This window comes from Antedon mediterranea, chromosome 11 (genome assembly GCF_964355755.1).
Source record: "Antedon mediterranea chromosome 11, ecAntMedi1.1, whole genome shotgun sequence".
In the NCBI taxonomy this organism is placed as follows: Eukaryota; Metazoa; Echinodermata; class Crinoidea; order Comatulida; family Antedonidae; genus Antedon; species Antedon mediterranea.
The window spans coordinates 924914-948300 of record NC_092680.1 but is presented as its reverse complement, the minus strand read 5'-3'; the positions used below and the strand labels follow the sequence as shown (position 1 = coordinate 948300).

The following is a 23387-nucleotide window of genomic DNA, read 5'->3' as shown; positions in this document are numbered from 1 at the left end:
TTTACTTGAGTTGGAAATACTAAAAGTATCTCAAGCGAAACGAAATTTTGACAACGTATCGTATCGTAGAACCTACCAATTGTTGAACCGAGACCAGACTAGCTGTAGGCCTCTAGGCCTTAATTTAGCCCAACAATGAAGTTGTCACGTTAAAAAGTGCGACTTTTGTCAGCCACAACGTACGGGGTAGCAAAGACCAGCCCAGGTCACTTCGCCGTGGGATACAACATCACATTTTCTCGACTGGTCGCGAGTCTCCGCCGCGTGCCTTCAACTCTTCAGGGCTGTTAAGAGTACTTAAACTTTAATACCCACTCGGGAGTTTATAATTGATTAATAAACTATTAACTTCAATCGTATATACATTAATACAAATGTTACACTATCAATCATTTACTTACAATATACGAAAAGATAACTATAACGTCAGTGTCAGTTTGCATAACGTATTTTGTAATAATTTTCTTATAACTTTGTCGTATTTTTTTATATCATCTGTGATCTTTGAACCCATGACATTAACCCAATATCAAACAATGATATATTTATACAGTTTTGCCGTAATCTATTGAAAAAAAAACATAAAACGGTAATTTAGAGTGTTACAAACAAGACACACTTTATTACAAATACGACAGCTCAATACTTATTACAACAAAATACGAAAAGTTTATATACGACAGGTATTATATTACACGATTTAACAACCACCCTCCCTCCTAACACATAAACGTAATTTATTCTTTTGCCTTTAATACACCAAAGATTATATTATTGTAAAACACATAATTATTGTAAAGATAATTTTTATGAAATTTTACACGAAATTATACAAAAGCAAAACAAAACTTTATGTACTTCTTCATAATGTCCAAATAACAAATAACAAGGTTGATGTATTATTCTACCTCATTATGGTAATATAATATAATACTCTGCCGACACCATGACAAATAGTCCATGCAGATTTTGTTTGTTTTAATCATCATATTACCACCCCCCCCCCCCCCATATTAAAAAAGATAAGGATAATTATATCAAATCTTAGGTCTCTGTCGCACTTTGTACAAAGTGCGACAAAACAACCTCTAGATGCCTTTGTTCTACAATACAGGCTGGAAGTACACTTAGGCCTATAGACACTTGTTAGTGACTCCCGAAGGCAACCTGTCCCGTAGGCTACCTCATCCCTAGGCTACATCACCCCTAGGCCACCTCTCCCAGTGAGACTGTTCTATACCCAGATTAAACAGCTGTTAAGCCATGCATGCACGTTTAATAGAAAATTAATGGCAAGGTTACACATTGTATTTTCTAAGAGTTATATAGAGGTTAATTGATATAATTTTTTTCTTATATACTATTCAATGCATTAGAAAAAAAATTGAATTGCCTATGTGGGTGCTTGCTTACGTGTGAGTTTAATTGGTTGATATATTCCGTAATGAGCGGCCGTTGGCTCCTAAAATTATCACTTATGACTTAAATTATTGTATAAGCATTGTATAAGTGGAATTGCAAACTTCAATCATATTGGACTGGAGTGGCCGATCATCTTTATAGGCCTAAAGCTTATATATGTTGTGTTTTTTCTGTTTTGCAAACAACAAGAAGGAAAGCTTGATTCCCACTAGATACGTAACGTAACCTACGGTACGCAACGTAAGAAATGCCCTTTCAATAATTGTGTTTGCCCCGCCTGCGTGACATCAAACCTGCGGTGTTTGCAACACTATCGCGTCGTCTATTCTCACTTTTGATTACGCAATACAGCACTTTGCGTCGATACATTGCTGCGTTGCGTTCTAGTGGGAACCACGCTTTATAGATAATATTATGTAGAAAGTTATGAAAATAAATTATAGAAAAAAATGAATGGAGAAACTGATTGCTATTGAACCGGAGAAACTGATTGCTATTGAGCTTAAAGCGTGGTTCCCACTAGAACGCAACGCACGGACGTATTGACGCAAAGTGATGTATTGCGTAATCACAAGTGGGAACCAACGACGCAACAGTGCTGCAAAAATCGCAGGTTTGATTTCACACAGGCGGGGGCAAACACAATTATTGGAAGGGCATTTTCTTACGTTGCGTAGGTTGCGTTACGTTGCGTCGCTAGTGGGAACCAAGCCTTAGTGGAGAACAACTTGATATGATTTTATGTTTTTTCAATCCTTTAGCATGATGAATAAACTTAAATGAATAAACAATATCATTTAATGAATACAAAATATCAACAACATTTTTTTTTAAATTAAAAAATTATAATTTAGGTCGATCTAAACAACAGTTAACGGAACATGTATATATATATTTATTCCATTGCTTACCATATTTATTCTTATCAAAATGGACGGTGAGTATAAAGAGCTAATAATTCATTTCAGGTAAGTTGGTTTGCAAAGAGATCTAAAACAACATATGACTCAAATATGCAAATTTATTTTCATGCATATGATTATAATGATAGTAAAGTTTAATGATCACAAGAATCGTACGCGAATATAGTGAACTATTCTACATTTATTTACCATTTCTTTCAAAAAGCGGGTAGATATTTCCAGTTGCGTCTGTTCGTTGTTCAAGTCAACTTAACTATCCGCTTTCGATAAACCTTATCTTTACATTCTCTCTATCATTCCTTTTACACATACTTAAATCGTAAGGTAAGTTAGAACACCATAATATTGGTATTGATTTTAAAAACCATTCTAATGTTTTATTTTTAATAGTTATAAAAAAAAAATATATGTATAACCATATTTTAGAAGCATCTAGATAGTACGGGTACCTGGAATAAATATGGGTAGGTTCTAGTTAATATATCCTTCGATAGTACCACCATGTTTTTCATAGTTTCATAAATGTTGCACACTATGGACTTTACTTCTGATTTTAAAACATTTCTATTAATATTGTGTACTATGTATATACGTACCGGACATATTATGTTATGCTAAAACTTAACAAAGCTCAGAAGCGGCATGCTCTACCAAATGCTAATGTAGGTATGTATATCGATCATTTTTTATTTTGTTTTTCGTGTATTCTATCTGAAAATAGTAGAAGAAATTAATTCGATGAGCACATTTACAGTGGCCTCCTATAAAAATGACAAATTCCGCGAATAATTGTGCATGCGCGCGTAATTGTGCGCATGTGGCATGGCGTGTTTGCTTATGCTTATAACTGTTGGACTTCTTTTATTTTTAAACCGAAGCGGAGGTCATGCAGAATATGTTTGTTATCTATCTCAATATCTAAAAACAGGACTTTTAATGTCAAAACCTCCCGAATCCGAATATTATATTCAGGTGGATTTTTAAAGCTACACGGGAAACAAGAACATTTAAGTTAACCTTGACTCTTCGATATATTATTGTTATTTCATTCTAAGTTTTTCATCTGTTTTAGAATTTAAATCAACTGATTGGATTAACATTTATTTCTACCAATGCAAAATCGTAATGGAAATAATTAGGAAAACTAACTTATTTGGCGTGGAGTGTGTTATGGCGGGTGTTTAGAGGGGGGGGGGGGGGGGTGAATATTTGAAATGTTTCGGTGGTGGTGGTCTATTTTAGTTATTACGTGGTCATCGGCGCTTTCGATCTATACTTTTAAAACACAACATGAAATATTAACATTGTGACTTTCAAAATACAAGTATACTTAATTTTCAGAATCTTATAATTTTGAGATATTTTTTGTACCTTAGTTGATCATTAAATAATACGAGTGATCAACATATAATGCACCTTCATCCTTTCGTTCAATAATACCAATTCAACATTTCTTCTTTGTCACCGGTATAGACCTGTTTGCCAAGACAATTAATATATTATACAATAGGATTAGCTATACTTTTAAATCAAAATTCTAAAAAATTGAAATCCATATTTAAAAAAATTTATGGAATGATTGTTACCGACAAAATATGTTTTAGAGTAAGAAAATAAGCTACAGCTTCGCATTCGCATTAAGGGTGGTTCCCACTAGCGACGCAACGCAAGGACGTAACGCAACGCAAATAAATTGACCAATCACAAGCGATGACTTATTCGCTTGTGATTGCTAACTGTCTATAACTTCGCTTGTCATTGCTTAAAACGCTTGCGTTGCGTTTACGTCCTTGCGTTACGTTCTAGTGGGAACCAAGCTTGAGGACGCAACGCAAGGACGTCAGCGCAACGCAAATAATTTGGCCGGTCAGCACGCTTGCGTTGAGTTTACGTCCTTGCGTTTGGGACTATACGCTTTAAACCATACGGCGACTTGTAGAATAATTCGATAATGAATAAAATATATTCTGTAGGCCTAATTAAATTAAAGAAATTGTTGGATTCCATAAATTATTATTATTATTTCCATATTTTAAAAAGTTACGCAAATCAGAAATGAGATTGTTACCGGCGAAATAATATGTTTTTTAGACTAAGAAACTCAGCTCAATTCTAAAGCTTGGTTCGCATTAGGACGCAACGCAAAGACGTAAAAGCAACGCAAATAATTTGGATCACATGCAATGGATTATCTGTGTCTTTATCATTGGTCAGGTCGCTTGCGTTGCGCTTAGGTCCTTGTGTTGCGTCCTAAGTGGGGACAAAGCTTAAAGATGTATTGTCCCTTGAAACACAAAAAAATGAAGGTCAAAATATTCTAAATTTAAAGTGGCCATATCAAAGTAATATTAAAGTTATTCACTTTAAGTCGAAAATTTAAGCCAAAACAACAAGTTTACGTAATTAACAGGTAAATTAGTTTGATTACATTTCATCTGGAAAATCGTCACGAGCGAAAGTAAACAAAGATTTCAAACCATGAGTACGCATTATGCATATGATAAATTAGGATTGTTTACAACTCGTCACGGTAGAGAAGGTATTTTCACACAGATCATGAGGATGTTTTATGATTATGCATACAGAGTAGCCAAACAAGTGCGTTGCATTATGGGATATGTTTTGATTGAAAACTTTGACTGGAAGTCAAAGTTATTTTTTTAACAAAAAAACGTCTGTATTTCAGTTAAAAATTTTTTTTTTTCGAAAAATTTTTGGTGATAGTTAATAACTATTATGATACTTCAAAATGACCCACCTTTTTTCGAAATCTTTTATTTTTTATTTTTTTGGAATTAGTCAAAGGGACAATACATCTTTAAAATAGATTAAAAACCATACGGCAACCTGTAGAATAATTCGCCAATGAATAAAATATATTCTGTAATTAAATTAAAGAAATTAAAATGATTATTATTATTTCTTTATTTAATTCTACTCAGTATATTTTAGGCCTACAATTACGGTAGCGCATCCCTGAAATCAGTGTCAAAGGAAATATGGCCAAATACAATTCTTAAATCTAGCATAATTACGTATACAATGGATTTATTTCAAAGCATCAAAGCTCTAAATTATTGGAATCCATATTTTCTGAAGCTATGGAATCCAAAAATGATTGTCCACTTATTATTCCAATCAGTACATTGTACAAATAACGTATGTCTTGAATCAAAAGAACGCGCCAGTAGGCCTAAATCTTATTACAAACAAATCTTAAATAAATTAGGACTATATAATGTATTATGCTCATCTTTGCCTAAATAAAAATCGTCGAATATTCCGTGAAGTTACATAGCAAACTAACTAATATATTTTAGTTATATTTGATGGAATAAAATGTATCTGTATCTGTACAAGATGGTGTTACAAATTTAAATTTTGAACGAAGCAAATCAAAAGTAAATAGGATATTTTAAATCGTGTTTACGTTATTTTACAACTTTAAAATTGCAAATTAAAGCGCTTACATGTTGATTTATGTGGTTGTATATTGCGAACCTGAACTAGATTTACAATACTATGTATTGGCTTGGTAACGCAGAAAGAGGGTAACTATTACGCCTACCGCCGTACCGATAGGCTTACTGATCCTCCCACTATATCAAAGCCACTGCTTACACGTTGATTTACGTGGTTGTATATTGCGAAACCTGAACTAGATTTACAATACAATGTATTGGCTTGGTAATGCAGAAAGAGGTCTAACTATTACGCCTACCGCCGTACCGATAGGCTTACTGATCATCCCACTATATCAAAGCCTGCACAGCTTGCCCCTCCTTCGCGGTATGCCAGCAGATCCAAACCCTAAAAGGGCGTGGAAATGGTTACACCGCCCCTAACTATATCGCTACATGATATACTTTCTTATACAGTATTACTCAACGCTTCATAGCATATTTTGGATTGATTATTTACGTATTGATTATTTAGGCCTATGTTTAAAAGATTTAGCGTTTTAATCTGAAATATTGAAATTTGTTTTGCCTTTTATTTGAATTTTGTTCTGACGAATATATTTTATAAACATTATCATGATAGGTTATATGCTAATTTTAAACTACATTTATTTTTGTCAGAAACTAATAAATCTTTAAAATAATCAATTGTTTTGAGGTTGTATACTAATTTTAAACTACATTGTTGTCAAACAGAAACTAATAAATCTTTAAAATAATCAATTGTTTTGAGGTCTGGAAAAGAAAAGTAAAAAAAAATATAAAGCACAATTAAACTAAAAATTACTGAATGCTATTGTTAATACTGCTAATGTCAGAATTGTGGCGTCATTGAAAACGAAAAACACATGTTTTTTTATTGTATATACGTAACAACATGTTCAAAAAGCTAGACAACATGCAGTAGTTTGTTTAAAGAACTTCTTCTAGGGTACGGCTTACGTTATTTACACGGTAGAAATTTTAACTGAACTCAATAAGCTGTAAAATTAAACATTATTTTAAAGGATAATTTAGAATATCATTGTTACATTTAATTAATGTTCAATATATGGAGTATTAATATATTAATTGCAATTTAAATTATTAATGCCGTTAAAAAATATTCTATTAGTATTTTCAAAAATTGTTTTTTTTTTTTTTGAAAAAAATATACTGTAGGTCTATACATATTCTATATTACAATACTTGATATGGATTGATATGTATAATAATCATGTTGATTGAAAAGAGTCAAAGACGGGGTGCATTTTAGGTATAATAATCATGTTGATTGAAAAGAGTCAAAGACGGGGTGCATTTTAGGTATAATAATCATGTTGATTGAAAAGAGTCAAAGACGGGGTGCATTTTAGGTATAATAATCATGTTGATTGAAAAGAGTCAAAGACGGGGTGCATTTTAGGTATAATAATCATGTTTATTGAAAAGAGTCAAAGACGGGGTGCATTTTAGGTATAATAATCATGTTTATTGAAAAGAGTCAAAGACGGGGTGCATTTTTGGTATAATAATCATGTTGATTGAAAAGAGTCAAAGACGGGTGCATTTTAGGTATAATAATCATGTTTATTGAAAAGAGTCAAAGACGGGGTGCATTTTAGGTATAATAATCATGTTTATTGAAAAGAGTCAAAGACGGGGTGCATTTTAGGTATAATAATCATGTTTATTGAAAAGAGTCAAAGACGGGGTGCATTTTAGGTATAATAATCATGTTTATTGAAAAGAGTCAAAGACGGGGTGCATTTTAGGTATAATAATCATGTTTATTGAAAAGAGTCAAAGACGGGGTGCATTTTAAAGTCATGATTTGTAGCATTATCATTAATGAAATGTAAAATGTTGTTAAAAACATATTTTTAAAAAGGGAGACGTTATGTATATAATTACATACATAAGAAAAAAATATTATTTTACTATATTGATCAATATTTATACTTATAGTATAATACTGTTCTAATTAAAAATTGTATAGACCTAAATGCAAGACAGATGAAATTATGAGAAAACAGAAAATAACGAATTAATATCTTTCTATTTTTATTGTTTGCTTATATGTTTCTCGATAGTGCTTTGCACTCATGGCAATCCTCAGGGTGCTGCACCGCTGTCTTGTTGTCATGTTTTTTGTCTGAAAATTGAATAAAATAAAATAAATAAATAAAATAAACGAAAAAGGTAGAACATTTACCGTATTACATTATCGTGTATAAAAAATATCAAAAGATGAATGAATAATGGTTGTGAACCACAAAAGAGAAAAAAAATTATCCGAATACCGCACACTATTAGTGAATAGTTCCACTCTATATTGAACTCACCGCGCGCCCCTCCCCCACACGGCTCCTCCCCGCACGATACTCGCCCCAGAAGGCGTGGCCGTTTCTCTGCACCGCCTCTTACTTTACATTCATATAATTTTTACAATATTACTCATCAATTAGAAATGTTCCTATGCAAAGATTTTTTGAATTGGTTGCAATATTTACTGTATTTAATATAGGCCTAAATTACATAAAAAAAGCATTACAATGTTTTTCCCAGTAGGTCTGTATGCCTACAGATAACAGTTCAATTATTTTTTGTTTCAAAATAAAATATACAACTATTTAGAATTACAGTGACGGTTATTTTTCACATAAATAACACTAAACAGTAAGAAAAAGATTGTTTTACTAGTATTCGCATTTCAAAATACAATATATTCGTATACTGCCTAAACACAGATACATTTCTATACATTTAAACACTTTTGAAAAGAATAACATCGCTTAACATAATTCTAAATTCTAAATGTCTTTTAGTTCGTTTAATTATCAGATCTTATTCTTCCTCAATTCAGTAACACAACTTTAATACAATATTGGAGGCTAAGGACATTTAAACATCATTTACATTATTATGTTAGAGGATGATTTGAAAAATAAGTTTCGACATTTTTACTAAGATGTATTGTTTATTATCGAATAGCGTCGTATTATTCTTTTAACAAACAATAATAATTTGAATGAGAGAATGAATGTAAACAAAGTTTGAGTAATGACAACACAGAAGGTGATTTGTTAAAACCGATCTAATATATTGACCTGGTCCATTGACCTGGTCCATTGACCTGGTCCATTGACCTGGTCCATTGACCTGGTCCATTGACCTGGTCCATTGACCTGGTCCATTGACCTGGTCCATTGACCTGGTCCATTGACCTGGTCCATTGACCTGGTCCATTGACCTGGTCCATTGACCTGGTCCATTGACCTGGTCCATTGACCTGGTCCATTGACCTGGTCCATTGACCTGGTCCATTGACCTGGTCCATTGACCTGGTCCATTGACCTGGTCCATTGACCTGGTCCATTGACCTGGTCCATTGACCTGGTCCATTGACCTGGTCCATGCTACAAAATACATTATTAAACCTAACATTATTATATTGGTTTACAGTATGCACATTTAAAACAACGAATAATAAAATTTGAAATATGATTTTGAGTGTTAATTTGATAGCAAGAAATTCTAGATAAAACGAACAAATATATGATAATAATTTCTGTAGGCATATTTAATGTATTCTCATATATTCTGATAATACATCTAAACGCGTTGTTGTTTTTTCGAAAAAGATTACGCCAAATATGCAAATTAGCAACTACTCGAGTTGGTTGTAAATTTTAATGATATTCCATCTTGAATCAAGAAATAACAACAGCATATTCAAAATGAAGTTGTTGTTTTAATAGCATAAATACGCGGGTATAGACTTTTCTGTTATTCACTATAATTCATACGGTTTTTCTGTTTTAAGTATCCTCATACAAACACCGCATCCATCGCAGCAAGGTCAAAGTTTAAACTTTGCATTTAAATTGCGTGGTCGTTTTGGAAATATGATCATTGTGTATTCAATATTTTGAAATCTGACGCTAATATTAATATTAGAAATGACGAAAATCATAAAACAACAAATACTTTATGTTTGGTTTGCACGAGTTCAAATAATTACTACGAAAACACAACAACAGCGTGTTCTAATCATTTCATATTGTACAATATAGTAAACTGTAGTAGGCCTATAATATAGTAAACTGTAGTAGGCCTACAATATAGTAAACTGTAGTAGGCCTATAATATAGTAAACTGTAGTAGGCCTACAATATAGTAAACTGTAGTAGGCCTATAATATAGTAAACTGTAGTAGGCCTATAATATAGTAAACTGTAGTAGGCCTATAATATAGTAAACTGTAGTAGGCCTACAATATAGTAAACTGTAGTAGGCCTATAATATAGTAAACTGTAGTAGGCCTACAATATAGTAAACTGTAGTAGGCCTATAATATAGTAAACTGTAGTAGGCCTATAATGTAGTAGCAAACAAATAAACATATTATATTTTGCATTGCCTTTATAACTAAGCTCCCAACTGTGTTAGCCCATGACCTGTATGCCGATTTTTTAATAAATAGATAAATAAAATATGAAAACATTCAACTCAATTGGTTTATACTTTCAATTGCCCCACAAAAAATGAACAATGAAGTTTAATAAAATCGAACTTTGAATAGGCCATTTTGTAATGTTAATAAAGTTAATCACTTCCATAAAAAAAAATATGTTTACACGTATAAAATGACAAAAACAAATTTCAAATTTAATCAAAAACCCATTGGCTGGCAGCCAATTTGATTATTTTTTGCTTTAAACTAAAGTTTTCAGTTACATAATTTGTTTATTTACTTTTTGGTCAAAGTGAATAACTATTTTGTGGTATTAAAATGGCATATTCAGCCAAAAATCTTTTAAGAATTATTTTTTCTGGGGACAATACATCTTTAAGGAAAATAACGTTAAAATTCTAATACCGGAAATGATTAAAAGTTCCAATTGCCAAATGATCGTATATTACCAAGATATACAGTAATAGTAAAGCTCAAAGTGACTTTTCCCTATAGTAATACCATAGTAATTAGTTACACCATATAAAAACAATGTAACAAAGTGAACTAACTTTTGTAATTTATATCTCGAAGTTTTTTTGTAAGTTCAATTTCAATTTCTATTTATCACAAAATAACAACTATTATAACACACAATAACATAATGATAAACTAGTTAGTTAATAGATAAACTTGCATATACATACAATGAAAACAAAAGTAGTTCAGTCAAGGAGTCAGATAAGTCAGAAAGACTTCGAATTTAGTAAACCATGGATACATCACAATCACGTCAATCGGTCAACTAAGTAACTATTGCAATTTAATCTTGTTGATTAAACTATTGCAATGTATTGTTATCAATGTACAAATATGTCATGTCATGATTGTTAAATTACCGTAGCTTCCGAATTTATAACTTAAAATGATATTCAATATTGGTAGTAAACTTAATCTTCACATGGAGGAATCTAGTAAGGCTTTATTTAGTGATGGTACACTTGCTTATTTTATCTTAAATTAGGCCTCAAATCAAACATTGAATAAATAATGTGTCTTTTCGATTAATTTTATTTTGTAAGTTCACCTAGGCTATAACAACAGGAAAAAAGAGAAAATATGGTCCGAAAATTAAGCTTTTATAGTATAGGCTGCATACAATACAATCATGAGAAGGATTAGGCGCGTTTGTTAATATAATAAATAATTATCAAACTAATAAATATTGCAGAAATCAAAGTCTAGTCTTTTATTTATTTTTCTTCCACTTACGCAGGTCGTTTCCCCGTAAGTCGAATATTAGGTGGCCGAAATGATGAACAGTTTGACAATAAACGACTTATGAGTTGGAGTAAATTAACACAAGAAAGCCGAACTAGATTAAAATGGAAAAACTAAAAAAACGTTCGGAGTTTTTATTCAACAATAATATATTCATATAGGCCTACAAGAATGCTGCTACTGTCTGACTACAAGTGTGATATTGCTAATAGAGTTTACTCATTTTTTCGCGACGATCAATGGATGGCTAGATTGACCAATGGATGGCTAGATTGACCAATGGATGGCTAGATTGACCAGTCTTTTTGTTTTTCACCGAAATACCATCATAAGTATTAGTGTAACTATTGTACTGTACCTATCAATAATAACTTAGAAATTCTAATTTGTTTATAACTAATTATTATATAATAAACTCAAGGGAACAATGATAGAGAATACCCGCCACGTGCCTGTGTCGTGTTGTACTGTTTGTAACTAAATTCTTTTACAACAAATCTGAATAAATTAAAATACGATAGGCCGAACCTTTAGATTCTTTTGTATATAAAATACCATCATTTAAAATACTCGTTATCATCACGATGTAATAATTAGCATAATCATACTAAGTGTCATCCTGAATGTCAGGAAACCCATCACCAAATACGGAGATTCACCAATATGGAGATATCCGTTCGCGGCGCGCGACACGCAAGCGAGCTTTCCAAATAGCATTGATTTCGCTATGTGATATTGTGTAGGAGTTATACTAGGAGTTACTATTGAAAATTCAACATTTAATAGTTTCAATAATGGCAAATATTAAAACATTTTAAAGACTTAACCATTCCTGGGTATCTTGTATACTGAAAGAAACAAACTAATATTTTCATATTAGTCCCGCAGTTTTCACTTCTGTAATAGCTATATATTACATCATTATTAATTTTTAATGCATTTTACAGATTTTAACTATTTTATTTTGTCAAGTTTACTACGGTACTGTTCTATACCATAATGTGTACAAAAGGAGTACCCACCGAACGAATTATAATTCTTCATTTTTTTAGTTTATCTATTTCTTAATCAAGACTTAGATAACGAAAGAAATATATTTTATTTCTTTCACCTCGAAAGTGTAATTAAAATTAATAATGTGCACTGTTTGATCTAATTTGCATATTCTTTACGAATGAGAATTGTTTGTACCCGTGAAAATATTAAAAAGTGTTTCAAATTATTCTATTGTTCCTTCAAAGAGAGCATGGTAGTGTTAATATGTTACTGGTATATCACCGTACGCGAGTCAAACTTACCGGGTAGGTATACCGTAATAGTATCTTATAACACGACGATACAATTATTATAGCGATTGGATGGAGCGAGAACTTATTCTTTGTTAGCGAATATAATAAACAAAAGACTTTAGGTAAATTGTGTGAATTTACACATGGAATTATAATAATTTTAGGCCTATTTAAAAAAAATAATATTATATATAATATTGATTTGTGAAATATGATTGATTTATCGCTACAACGGAGAAATGTTTTATTACGGTACTTCTTATTTCCACATGATCAAAATATCAAACGTATGGATTCATTGGATACCATTGAAAGTTAAAAAAAAAAAGAAAACGAAATATATAAAATATAATATATGCCAAATCATGATTAGTCATAATGTTACAGTATAATAAAGTATTGAAAAACATGTTATGTTTAAATTAATGTTGTTTTTGTAAACATATTATCTTGACAAGAACAAATAGATATCGATTTACTCTGAGGCATATCATTAAATAAGTAAATAATATAATTGAATGATATACACTTTAATTGCCTGCGCAGTATGGAGATTTTGTTTGTTTTTTTATTTTATTTTATTCAGTTGTCAACCAACAGCGATGAAACCGCCACTAGCAGGTTGAATCAACCATCATTGTTAAACCAAGTTTATTTATTAAGGCCTAGTTGGAATTACACCTTTAGATCGGTGACACACTTAGCACATATGTGCATCCTTCACAATAACAATATAAAATATAACAATTAATTAATTTACATACAGAAAAGTATAAAGGCAAAAGAAACTATCAACCCCTACACAATCGCCATCCTAACCAATTTACATCAATACATACAGCAGATCATTACTTTACACAAATGAATACAAAACAAAATATAGTAAAAGTGTATTAAATAAAATCAACTGATAGTTGACAAGTGAACCTTTCGGTTTTGAATAAAAGTAGCAGTAGAAATAAAATGTAAACAAAAAAGTGATCATCGTTTAGACCTTTGTAGTGGATATGAGTTGTTAATGACAGTGACCACACGCTTGCTATTGTGTACAGCCCCTATCACGTTCCATCTGCCCCTTATTACATCAACTTAGCAGAGGATGCAGCTTTACCATAATACAATGATTTAGATTGTTGTTCAACTATCACAAACACAATACAAGTGTAAGTGTACAATTAAATGTATCAAGTTACTTCCTAGCAAAAATACAAGTAGAAAAGTTTGAAGCAAAAACAATAGGTTGTAGTGTTACGTAAGGTATTGTGTTCGCGTGCCCACACGATTTGTGCCCGGTGGTTATACATTCGTTAAATAATGTTCTATTAGTATATTGCTCGCGTGCCTATTGATATTATAGACAAGTGGATGACAGGTCAATTTATCATCAGGATGTTGTTAGTTTTATCAGCAAGCTGTTGGATAAACCATTCAGCAAACACACTTTCAGCAATTGTAATAAATCAAAGACAACTTTTAAAGAAAATCCTATTATGATTATGTAAAACAAATAATTGTTTTATAAATATTAACTGACTATCATGAACAGACATTCTGATACTGTATATGTGCTTTGATGATTGACCATTCTTTAGGCTACATAGTTGGAGTGTGGGAGTGAGTGTGGATAGGCTGCAAACACACACATATAGAGCACAATTTTGTTCTTATTTTCAGTCACGTACTTTGGAAAATCAATTTTTTTTTTTTTTAAATTTAGCAAAAATAAATGCAATATGCTGTAGTCTTTACTTCAAGGTAGAAACAGACATTTGGCTAGCTAAATTAAAGATGATAATCTCCGGGCTTAGGCTTTTAAACAAGATACATTTCTTTTTTTTACCCTATAGGCCTACTACAAGTAATAATTACACGCCCACTGGCAGCTGCAGATGTTTATTAAAACGAATAGTTGAATTCTATAATTAATTAACACGATTTAAACTTAGGATTAGTTATAACATATCCAAGTAGGATCTGATTAAATACCATTAAATTGAGTGCAAACAACATAATGCGTACATTTAATTACGATCAAATATATATGTAACGGGAACTTTTGTACGGCATGCAAAAACGAATATTTTTGGTATGGAGAACAAAAATGCAGGCAGACATGAGTATGTACGTAGAAAATCTAAATCTCTGTCTACACTATCAAACGTTATGCAACAAAAAAATGTGATGTGCCCATAATGGACATGATGATGTCATATAACTACCATATTTGGGAATATCACTACCATATTTGGGCATATAACTACCATATTTATACATACAACTTTGTATCAAACCATGAGTGGCGGTAATTATCGCTGTGGTTTCGATTGAATAAAATAAAATAAAATACTTGGGCACATCACACTTTTTTGTCAAACTAGTTTGATAGTGTAGACAGAGCTTAAGCATATACTGGGCATTAAAAGGCTGTCCTTAGTATCATTATCTGAATCAAATATGACAAAGCTTCTAATTATCAATAAAACAATAATTAATATAGGCCTACCATTAATTATGATTGATATATACGTTTAAAAAAAACAAAAATTCAGTTTATCATTTCAAATACCGTTAGTACTGTACTTTATTAATTTTTTAAAGCCAAAAGAAATATAAAAAACAGTTTGGACAAGAAAAATAGGCCTAAGGAGTCATTACTTTTAAGTTTTATTATTGCTAATTAGTATGATGATTAAATACTATACATGATTGTTTAATCTGATGTTTGTTTATAATTAATATTATTACAGAATAACTGTACTTTCATTTTATAGTTGTTTTAATTTATTCATTCAAGCTTACAGACTAGTCAATCGTAATAATTTATCATATTTCAGTATGAATGCAGTGAGGCGGCCTGGTGTGTGAACATACCAGAATTGTAATACTAATATTGTGTAGGATGAGTTTGTTAAAATCATATTTACTAATTATGGGAGTATTTTTCCAGACGTGTTTGATCCAAAACTTTACAGGGGTGGTAACGTGAAGTGCTTATATGCTTTTTGCAGTAAGCTCTATAAGATAGACGTATTAATATTATTATTATTTAATTAATTTATAATAATAATAGTACACGGTATAGCCACGGGACTTTATATGATATCGCGAGTTCAATTTGTTGGGTTATCATTACGTTTTAATAAAAGATATCAAAGGTATATAAAATAATAAAGTTTCTTCTGTTTGGTAATTTTTATTTGATTTAAAAAAATAAGAATTTTTTTTTCTTCTACAAATTTCGTTTTATGATAAAATACGTCCAAATTTGATATATTACATTGTTAATGTTATGGCGAAGTCGCTCTCTCTTTGATCACAATGCACCGCGCTTATAACAATGGTGATAACAAAGACCAACATAGCTTTACAGCGAATGCATTGTTATTAGACCCCTCCCCGAAGGTGAAGCGCTATGATCCTCCCTAAACTAGAGGCTTTCCAAACACTACCGAAGGCTTTGTATTCCAATATGCCGACGCTATTAATTTCAACCGACCCGCACAAGTACACACCCAACATCCTAGTATTTGATTCAATCATGCCTTTAATATAAACATTTAGGCTTAATGTCGAATATTAAATATTATTATTAATGTTAAATATAATAAGTTATAGTTTATGATTAGACAACGCGTAAACAAAGATGATACGAACATTAACCCCAGCTTCTTTCTAGTCAAACTATACTTTAAAAATAAACGTTTGACCCTCACTTCATTTAATTTTTACTTTGTTTGGAATTTAGACTCTAAGTATCTCCAATATACAAAGAGGATTCCGGTGTATATAAATCCATTTCTTTAAAACAAATTATATAGTAATATGGCTGTACACTTCTTATGAGGTAGACTACCAAGATTTAGTTTACTTCTGTGCACTATGCCACCATTCATTTGTTACACGTTATGTATAGGCTTGAAGTATTGAGCCATACATACCTTATGAGTATAGTAGGCTAAAATCCTCATTTGCCAAGCTAATCGATACATTTTTTAAAATCTTTATCAGACCAGCCAATTCTGGCTTATGAGTGATACATGATACATTAGGCCTAATATACATTTTTATTTCTTTAGTAATAAAGCAGGCAGAACCGGATAATGAAAATTGTGATTTTTTCAAATTATCAAATTATTAAAGTTTTACTGGTTCTAACACTAACAGAAGATTGAATCCCTGGTTCGAAGTACCATTTAAACAACATTTGAATTATATGGTCTATTTAGTATTATATTGACCATGTATCAACAATAAAACAACATTTACTCACCCGTAGATATTGATAATAATATAGTTGAAAGAAAGGTCATCGGAGCAAAACACGATTAAACTCAAGAGGGTCCCCTCTGTTGTATCGATAGGTACCGATCAGAGAAAACTCCTGCAGAAATTGAGGAAACAAAAAATATATCACTTATTGGTTTTCTAAACACGTTTGTAAACTAATCTTCATAATGTTAATATAATGTTAATATAATGTTAATATAATGTTAATATAATGTTAATATAATGTTAATATAATGTTAATATAATTTTATGCTTTAAATAAATGTATTAAATATAGGCCTATGGGGGAATTATTCCATTTATGGTTCAGACTGAAATCATCATGGCCCGTCATATATTCAATATTGTTTAAATCTAGTATATTATATAGTATAGTATATTATATATTATACAGTGTTCAATCTAAAGATATCTAATAATGATAATTCATCAATTCATCTAGCCCAGATAGATTTATTCAATAAAATAATATTTTTATCATGAAAAAGAGTATAATAAAAGCACACCTATAAGATATTATGCTTATTTTTTTAACCATATTTAACGAGAGCGATCCATCCAGCAATTTCTGATCATTAGGGACCCTCAGAGTTTCACAAGACAAACATAATATACACAATATGTTCTACATAAACAAAGTCTTATTACAAGTCTTTGGGAATGGAGTCGTAATTTTGTCTTTTAGAAAAAATCCTGACGTGCTTTTTTGTTTGTGTATTATAGCTAAACATTAATGAATTCGTTAAGTTAATAATCGACTTTTAATCCTTACGGGATAGTACACTGATTTATAGAATCACTTCAGGCATTCGTATCCCTATGCTTCAGGCCACTTATGATCGTATTTACGTAAACCTCTCCCACGTGTACACATAATTGAGAAAAGTGTCCGCAAATATGTTTAATTATAATGTTTTAATGTAGTACAAATATTATAATTTACTATGATCTTAACATTAATCATTATTTGATCGTATAAAAAAAATCCAATGTATTAACCAGCCACCCGGGCCAATAAACTATTGTTTAACGTGGAGATTATGTGAGCCTGATCGGTGCGTGTGCTTGCTAGGCTCCAGGCAAGCCCCCGACCACACGTCACTCCTCCCAGCTCAGATAAAAGATCTTTGTATTGTAACCCGGCACGCGACAGAAACTAACCAATCAGCGCGCGTTATAGTTGTCCCAGCGACTTGGAGTTACTGTATAAAAGTTGGGCCGGACACCACTCATATCATTTATAATTCTACTGGTCAGTAAGTGCTTACATGGTTAATTTTGATCATTGTTTTTTGATAAATCAACTTAACCATGAAGTTTCAATCCACTTTTAGTTCATATAATACAATGGACGGTCTGTGGAAAGAGTTCTCAGTACCAATCAAAAGCGAAATGGATGATGTAGCAGTTGTACCAACATCCTCTGGAAAAAAGGCTAAAACAAGAGTTCAGAAAGATGACATTAAAAAACCAAAGAAGAAAATTGAAAAGGTAATCATCATTATAATATATTTTTTTAATAGTATAAGATTTTGGTTTATGTTTATTTGCTGTAGGCATGTTTGCTAAATTGATGATTGTAATTCTTAAAATTTAATTTTCTACTATTTTAAGTTTTAGTACTTTTTACAACTGTACTTTTAAGTTAGTTATTCGGTTATAGATATTATCTTCGCTAACAGTGTTATTCACCATGTACGGTATTATAATTCTTTACTGCAGTATTTTATACATTACTGCAATTTAATGTTAAAATATATTACTTTATTATTATTATATTTATATAAACCGAAAAGTAAAAATACTAATATCTACTAAAGTATCATATCATATAATAATTAATTTAGTTTAATACTGTTTGTATGGATTATTACTACTAGCCCTATTTGTGTTACTCTATTCTTTCATAGATACAAGGGACGCCCATAAATTTGACCTTTTAACAAAAAAGACAATTGATTGTTAGAATTAAACAAAACAAACGAGGCTTCAAAGCGCATGCGCGTATTCTTCTTAAACACATGAAATGAATGATAGGAATTCACTTTGATTTTCCTTCCTTACTTTTCTACCTTAAATATTTCACGAAGTATGTCTGCTTAAAAAATGTAACTTTAATAACATTTTTTAATTTTAATAATTTTATAATCAATGATGATTTAAATAGTTTTAAATTGAAAAAGGATCTTAGTTCAAAAAGTTGATAATTTATAGTTAAAATATTACTTAATCAATATTTCACAAAGTATGTCATTGCTTAAAAAATGTACCTTCAAAATAATTTATAAGTAATCTTTTAAATAGTTGAAAAAAAAATCTTAGTTCAAAAAGTTGATGTACTGTAGAAAGCAAAGTACATGATAATATAAAATAAATGGATACACAATGGTGGGTCCTTGCATGTCTATTGTTGTATATCACAGTTATCTGCAATACATTTTTTTTTGTTTTCTATTTTCAGTTTGATCTGTTCGAAGAATGGATTGAAGGCGATGTTACACTACGATACAATCCTAAAGACCACGACGCTAGAAAACATCTGAGTGGCTGGGCAATGCGTAATACAAATAATCACAACAAGAAAGTACTCAAGAAATCTTGTCTCGGTAAGTAACCATCCTTTAACTTTTGACGTCGAACCACTTTTTCTATTGTGCAACACTGAGTAAATACCTGTTGCACGGAGTTGGTACACGCGCCGCATGAATTATTGCGGCGGGTTAAGCCACGCGACCGGCGAACGATATTAATTGAAGAGCGCTCGTGCTACCCTCACTCGGGCAGCTGTAGCAGCCCATTGACTGTACGTTCAAGTGCAAAACGTCTACATGTAACAACAATATCTCTATTAAGTAATATTATATTACAAATTGTATTCTTTTAGGCGTGTTTGTATGCAGCAAAGCACAATGTAGAAGTCAGTCCGGAGAAATGGTGTCCGTGCGGCCAGCTACATCCGATCGTGCAAGGCGAAAACAATCAGAGAAGTCTTGTCCTAGACCTGGATGTGGAGGAAAGCTAACCCACGTTCCTTGTACCGGAAAAGGAGGCTATCCAGTGACCCATTTTTGGAGAGTAACTGGTAAGTTTATATTTATTTTATCTAATGTACTATTTCTAATTCTACTATTGAATGATAAAAATTAATTATCGCAAAAATATTAAAACAGACTCGGATAGAAACATGCTATTTTTGCTGTAAACATTTTATTCTTAAAAACAAATATTAATGTTTTATCTAGACCAATATCTATTTCTTTCTTTCGCCAAATAGGGGCCTAATCATTTTAATTCGATTAAAACAATTTTAGCGTATTTATATTTCGTTTCGTTTAATTAAAATTTAAAAGAAGCTTTAACAAATTAACATTTTTATATCGCATTGCTAAAGTGCTTAATGCTATTTATAAGCCTACATTATTTATTCTTTTTTATAAAATTCCTCTTTCAATCTTGCTTTTCTTGTTTTATTTTTATTGGAACCCTTCATTTATTTTTCGTTAATTTTATAAATATGCTAATCACTTCGACTTTGTTTTTCTAATTTAGACTCTGTGATTGTGTTTCAAGCTAAGGGTGTACATGACCATCCAAGACCAGACGTAGTTAAAACAACCTCAATGGCTAAAATTGCTCTTCTCGAATACCACAGAAGGAACAGACACGAACGACCAAAGGAGATATGCAAGAAAGTGGTACGTTAATTTTACTATTTCAAACAATTAATGCGTTTTTATTCCACAGTTCGTACCCTATATAGTAGATTTTATATTTACATTTAATTCAAATATATTACATTTGATTAATTTGCCAAACAACATGTACAGACACGTTTCCATAAATTTATCTTACCCAGGAAGGAATGTGCAATTGTATCGCTTATTGAATGCATATTATAAATAGCTTTATTTCTACTATTGTTCAACCATAAAGCTAACAACACAAAACATTTGTTGCATAATAACTGATAAAACACGTCATCTACAGGAAGAAATTTGGCTTTGCAGACAATAACATTGTTTATGTAATTTCAATAGCACTTTCAAAGAAATGTTATAGAATGCTATTCCATTGTTTTTTCTTTTATTGCATATTTTACAAGAAAACTTACCAATCATTATTTTGTTTTTGTAGGGCGTACAAATACACAAATCATTCAGCCGTGTCGACCGTGTAGCCCGACAGCTCCGGGAAGTCCAAGGAATTGTTCCAGATGACCACGAAATGAAGTCATCTCTGATCCCGAGTGATGAAAGTGCATACAACGTCCAAGCTAACTGGGACCATAGAGTCAAGAATGAAAATGGTTTATCTGAATCTTTCCAGTCTTCGATGCATTCCTACGGCAACTACTACCAACATCACCAACTACTAAACGATGGCTGGTATGCTCCTACGCATGCACAAGATGCTTACCGATTTCAAAGCTACGGCGCAGTTCCTCATGTTATGAACACTGGAAGTATTGCTGAAGAAACCTATCATCATAGTTACGTTGACGCCGCTGATAGTTGTTCGTATGATCCGTTTTGTGATGACGCTACTGGTTTCGATTCACACCCATCTGCAACCATTCCAATTTCTCAAGCAGCAACAAATGGATATACGTCACGAGCAGGAACATCATTTGGTTATTCTCCTATCAAGCACAACACAACTATTCCAGATACCATATTGAACACTAATCATGATTTAAGATCAATCTTGGTTTCACCAAAAGAACAGGAAGTACCAAACACTGAGGCTAATCTTCACTCGTTTAACTCATCTACTGTGTCTCAACACAACGTGCCAGAACTCACTCCTATTGTGTCTGTGTCTACCAACGTCATGTTGTCTTCTGGAGCTGATATTATTTCAACAGCATTTCAACAAGCAGCTGAATTACCAATGGCATCTTCACCAGTTAATGTTCCATGCTCTGCACCTTCAACAACGATGACAAACATGTGCATGCCACCAAAGAAACGTGGCCCTCCTGAACTTCTACCAATTGAACCTAAACGACGAAAGATTTCCAGCGAGCAGTCAGCCGATAAACCAGCGCCTGCACCAGTATCAATCAACCTTGATCTGCCGTCTTTCTCAGATATCTTCGACATCAGTGCAGCGTTTGGCGAAGAAGGTCTAGCTGGCCGACCAAAATCACCTGTTTATCATTCACCATCACCAGCAAGTTCAGCATCGTCACCATGTTCATCAGTCGTCAGCCACTCACCAAATCCAGTGACGTCGACTTCTACTTCTGCTGAAACAGTGTTAGCTACGATAGCAGGTGCAAGAAATGATATGGCAGTGACAACATCTTGTGGAACCAGTAGCCACAATACTCTTCCACAACATTCAACCAGCAGCACACATTCCAACAAATCACTTACGCCACTCAACCCACATCATCCTGTAAGAGACGAAGAAAATGGTACCTACATCGACCTACTTGTTTCAATGTACCTTGGCGAGAAAGAATCTGATAAACTTATCAACAAGAACGAATTAAACGTCTACACAGATCGACACAACAACCATCTTAGATCAGCAGCAGGTGAACATGGTCACTATGCAAGTTACGATCCCTTCAAATCGAACTCTCAAATTGATTTTTCTTGGTATGAAGCTGAACGAAAAGCTCAACGTTACAGACTAAGCAACTCTGGACTTGATAGTTTGATAAGCCCGCTAGGCCTAGGAGGTCATTCATCAGCCTACGATTCTCCATACACATCTACCTACTCATCTGAACTCCATGCTGACTCCAGCCGACATATGTCTGCTGCTTACAGTCGCCATTTGTATTAATTTAATCATTTTATATTTGCAATAATTCCTATTTCTGTAATTGTTTTTTTGTGTATATATTATGGGATGTATATAACGCAATATTTTTAAGTAGAATAATATGTTTATTACTTTATGGAAGAAATTATGTTGTATAAAATTATAAAGTTATTGCTTTAGTTAATGACTTTTTAAATAAATGGCAGCTTTTAAGTATTACATAATATTTTGTACGGTCAATACGTTGCCAAGGGAATGAAACATTCCATTTTCTAATATTTATTCAGGTCTGAAATAAAAGATTGAATAAATTGAAATTCATTGTGTTTGTCTATTTTTATGTATTCTGAGTTCAAAGATTAAAGTCAAAATGACAACATTAATTCTATTTTTCAAAAATAGCACTAAATATTAGTTACTTACGACTTACACATTTGCTTAAAATACCTTATCTCATCGATAAATATGGTTATGCCAACAATTTCTACTTTGTTTAAAGCTGATATCAATTTAG

At 32.0% G+C, this 23387-nt stretch overlaps 1 protein-coding gene across 3 annotated transcripts; it reads left to right on the top strand.

Annotated features, from left to right (window-relative positions):
- The first annotated feature begins 2553 nt into the window (after positions 1-2553).
- On the top strand, positions 2554-23156 carry LOC140062814 (uncharacterized). 3 transcript variants are annotated; one of them, XM_072109156.1, is made up of 6 exons: positions 2554-2669; positions 18433-18589; positions 19560-19704; positions 19983-20180; positions 20648-20793; positions 21233-23156. In XM_072109156.1, exons 2-6 carry the CDS (start codon positions 18446-18448, stop codon positions 22892-22894), a joined length of 2295 nt encoding a protein of 764 aa, XP_071965257.1. In that variant the 5' UTR covers positions 2554-2669; positions 18433-18445; the 3' UTR covers positions 22895-23156. The 3 variants fall into 3 exon arrangements, with proteins under 3 accessions (XP_071965257.1, XP_071965254.1, XP_071965256.1); XM_072109153.1 differs by lacking the exon at positions 2554-2669 and adding an exon at positions 2878-3007; XM_072109155.1 differs by lacking the exon at positions 2554-2669 and adding an exon at positions 2884-3011.
- The last annotated feature ends 231 nt before the right edge of the window (positions 23157-23387 follow it).

Coding starts and splice junctions, on each gene's coding strand:
- LOC140062814 (XM_072109153.1), top strand. CDS start 2,988: ATGCTCTACCAAATGCTAAT. Junction 20,181..20,647: donor CCATTTTTGGAGAGTAACTG/GTAAGTTTATAT, acceptor TTTCTAATTTAG/ACTCTGTGATTGTGTTTCAA. Junction 20,794..21,232: donor AGGAGATATGCAAGAAAGTG/GTACGTTAATTT, acceptor TTGTTTTTGTAG/GGCGTACAAATACACAAATC.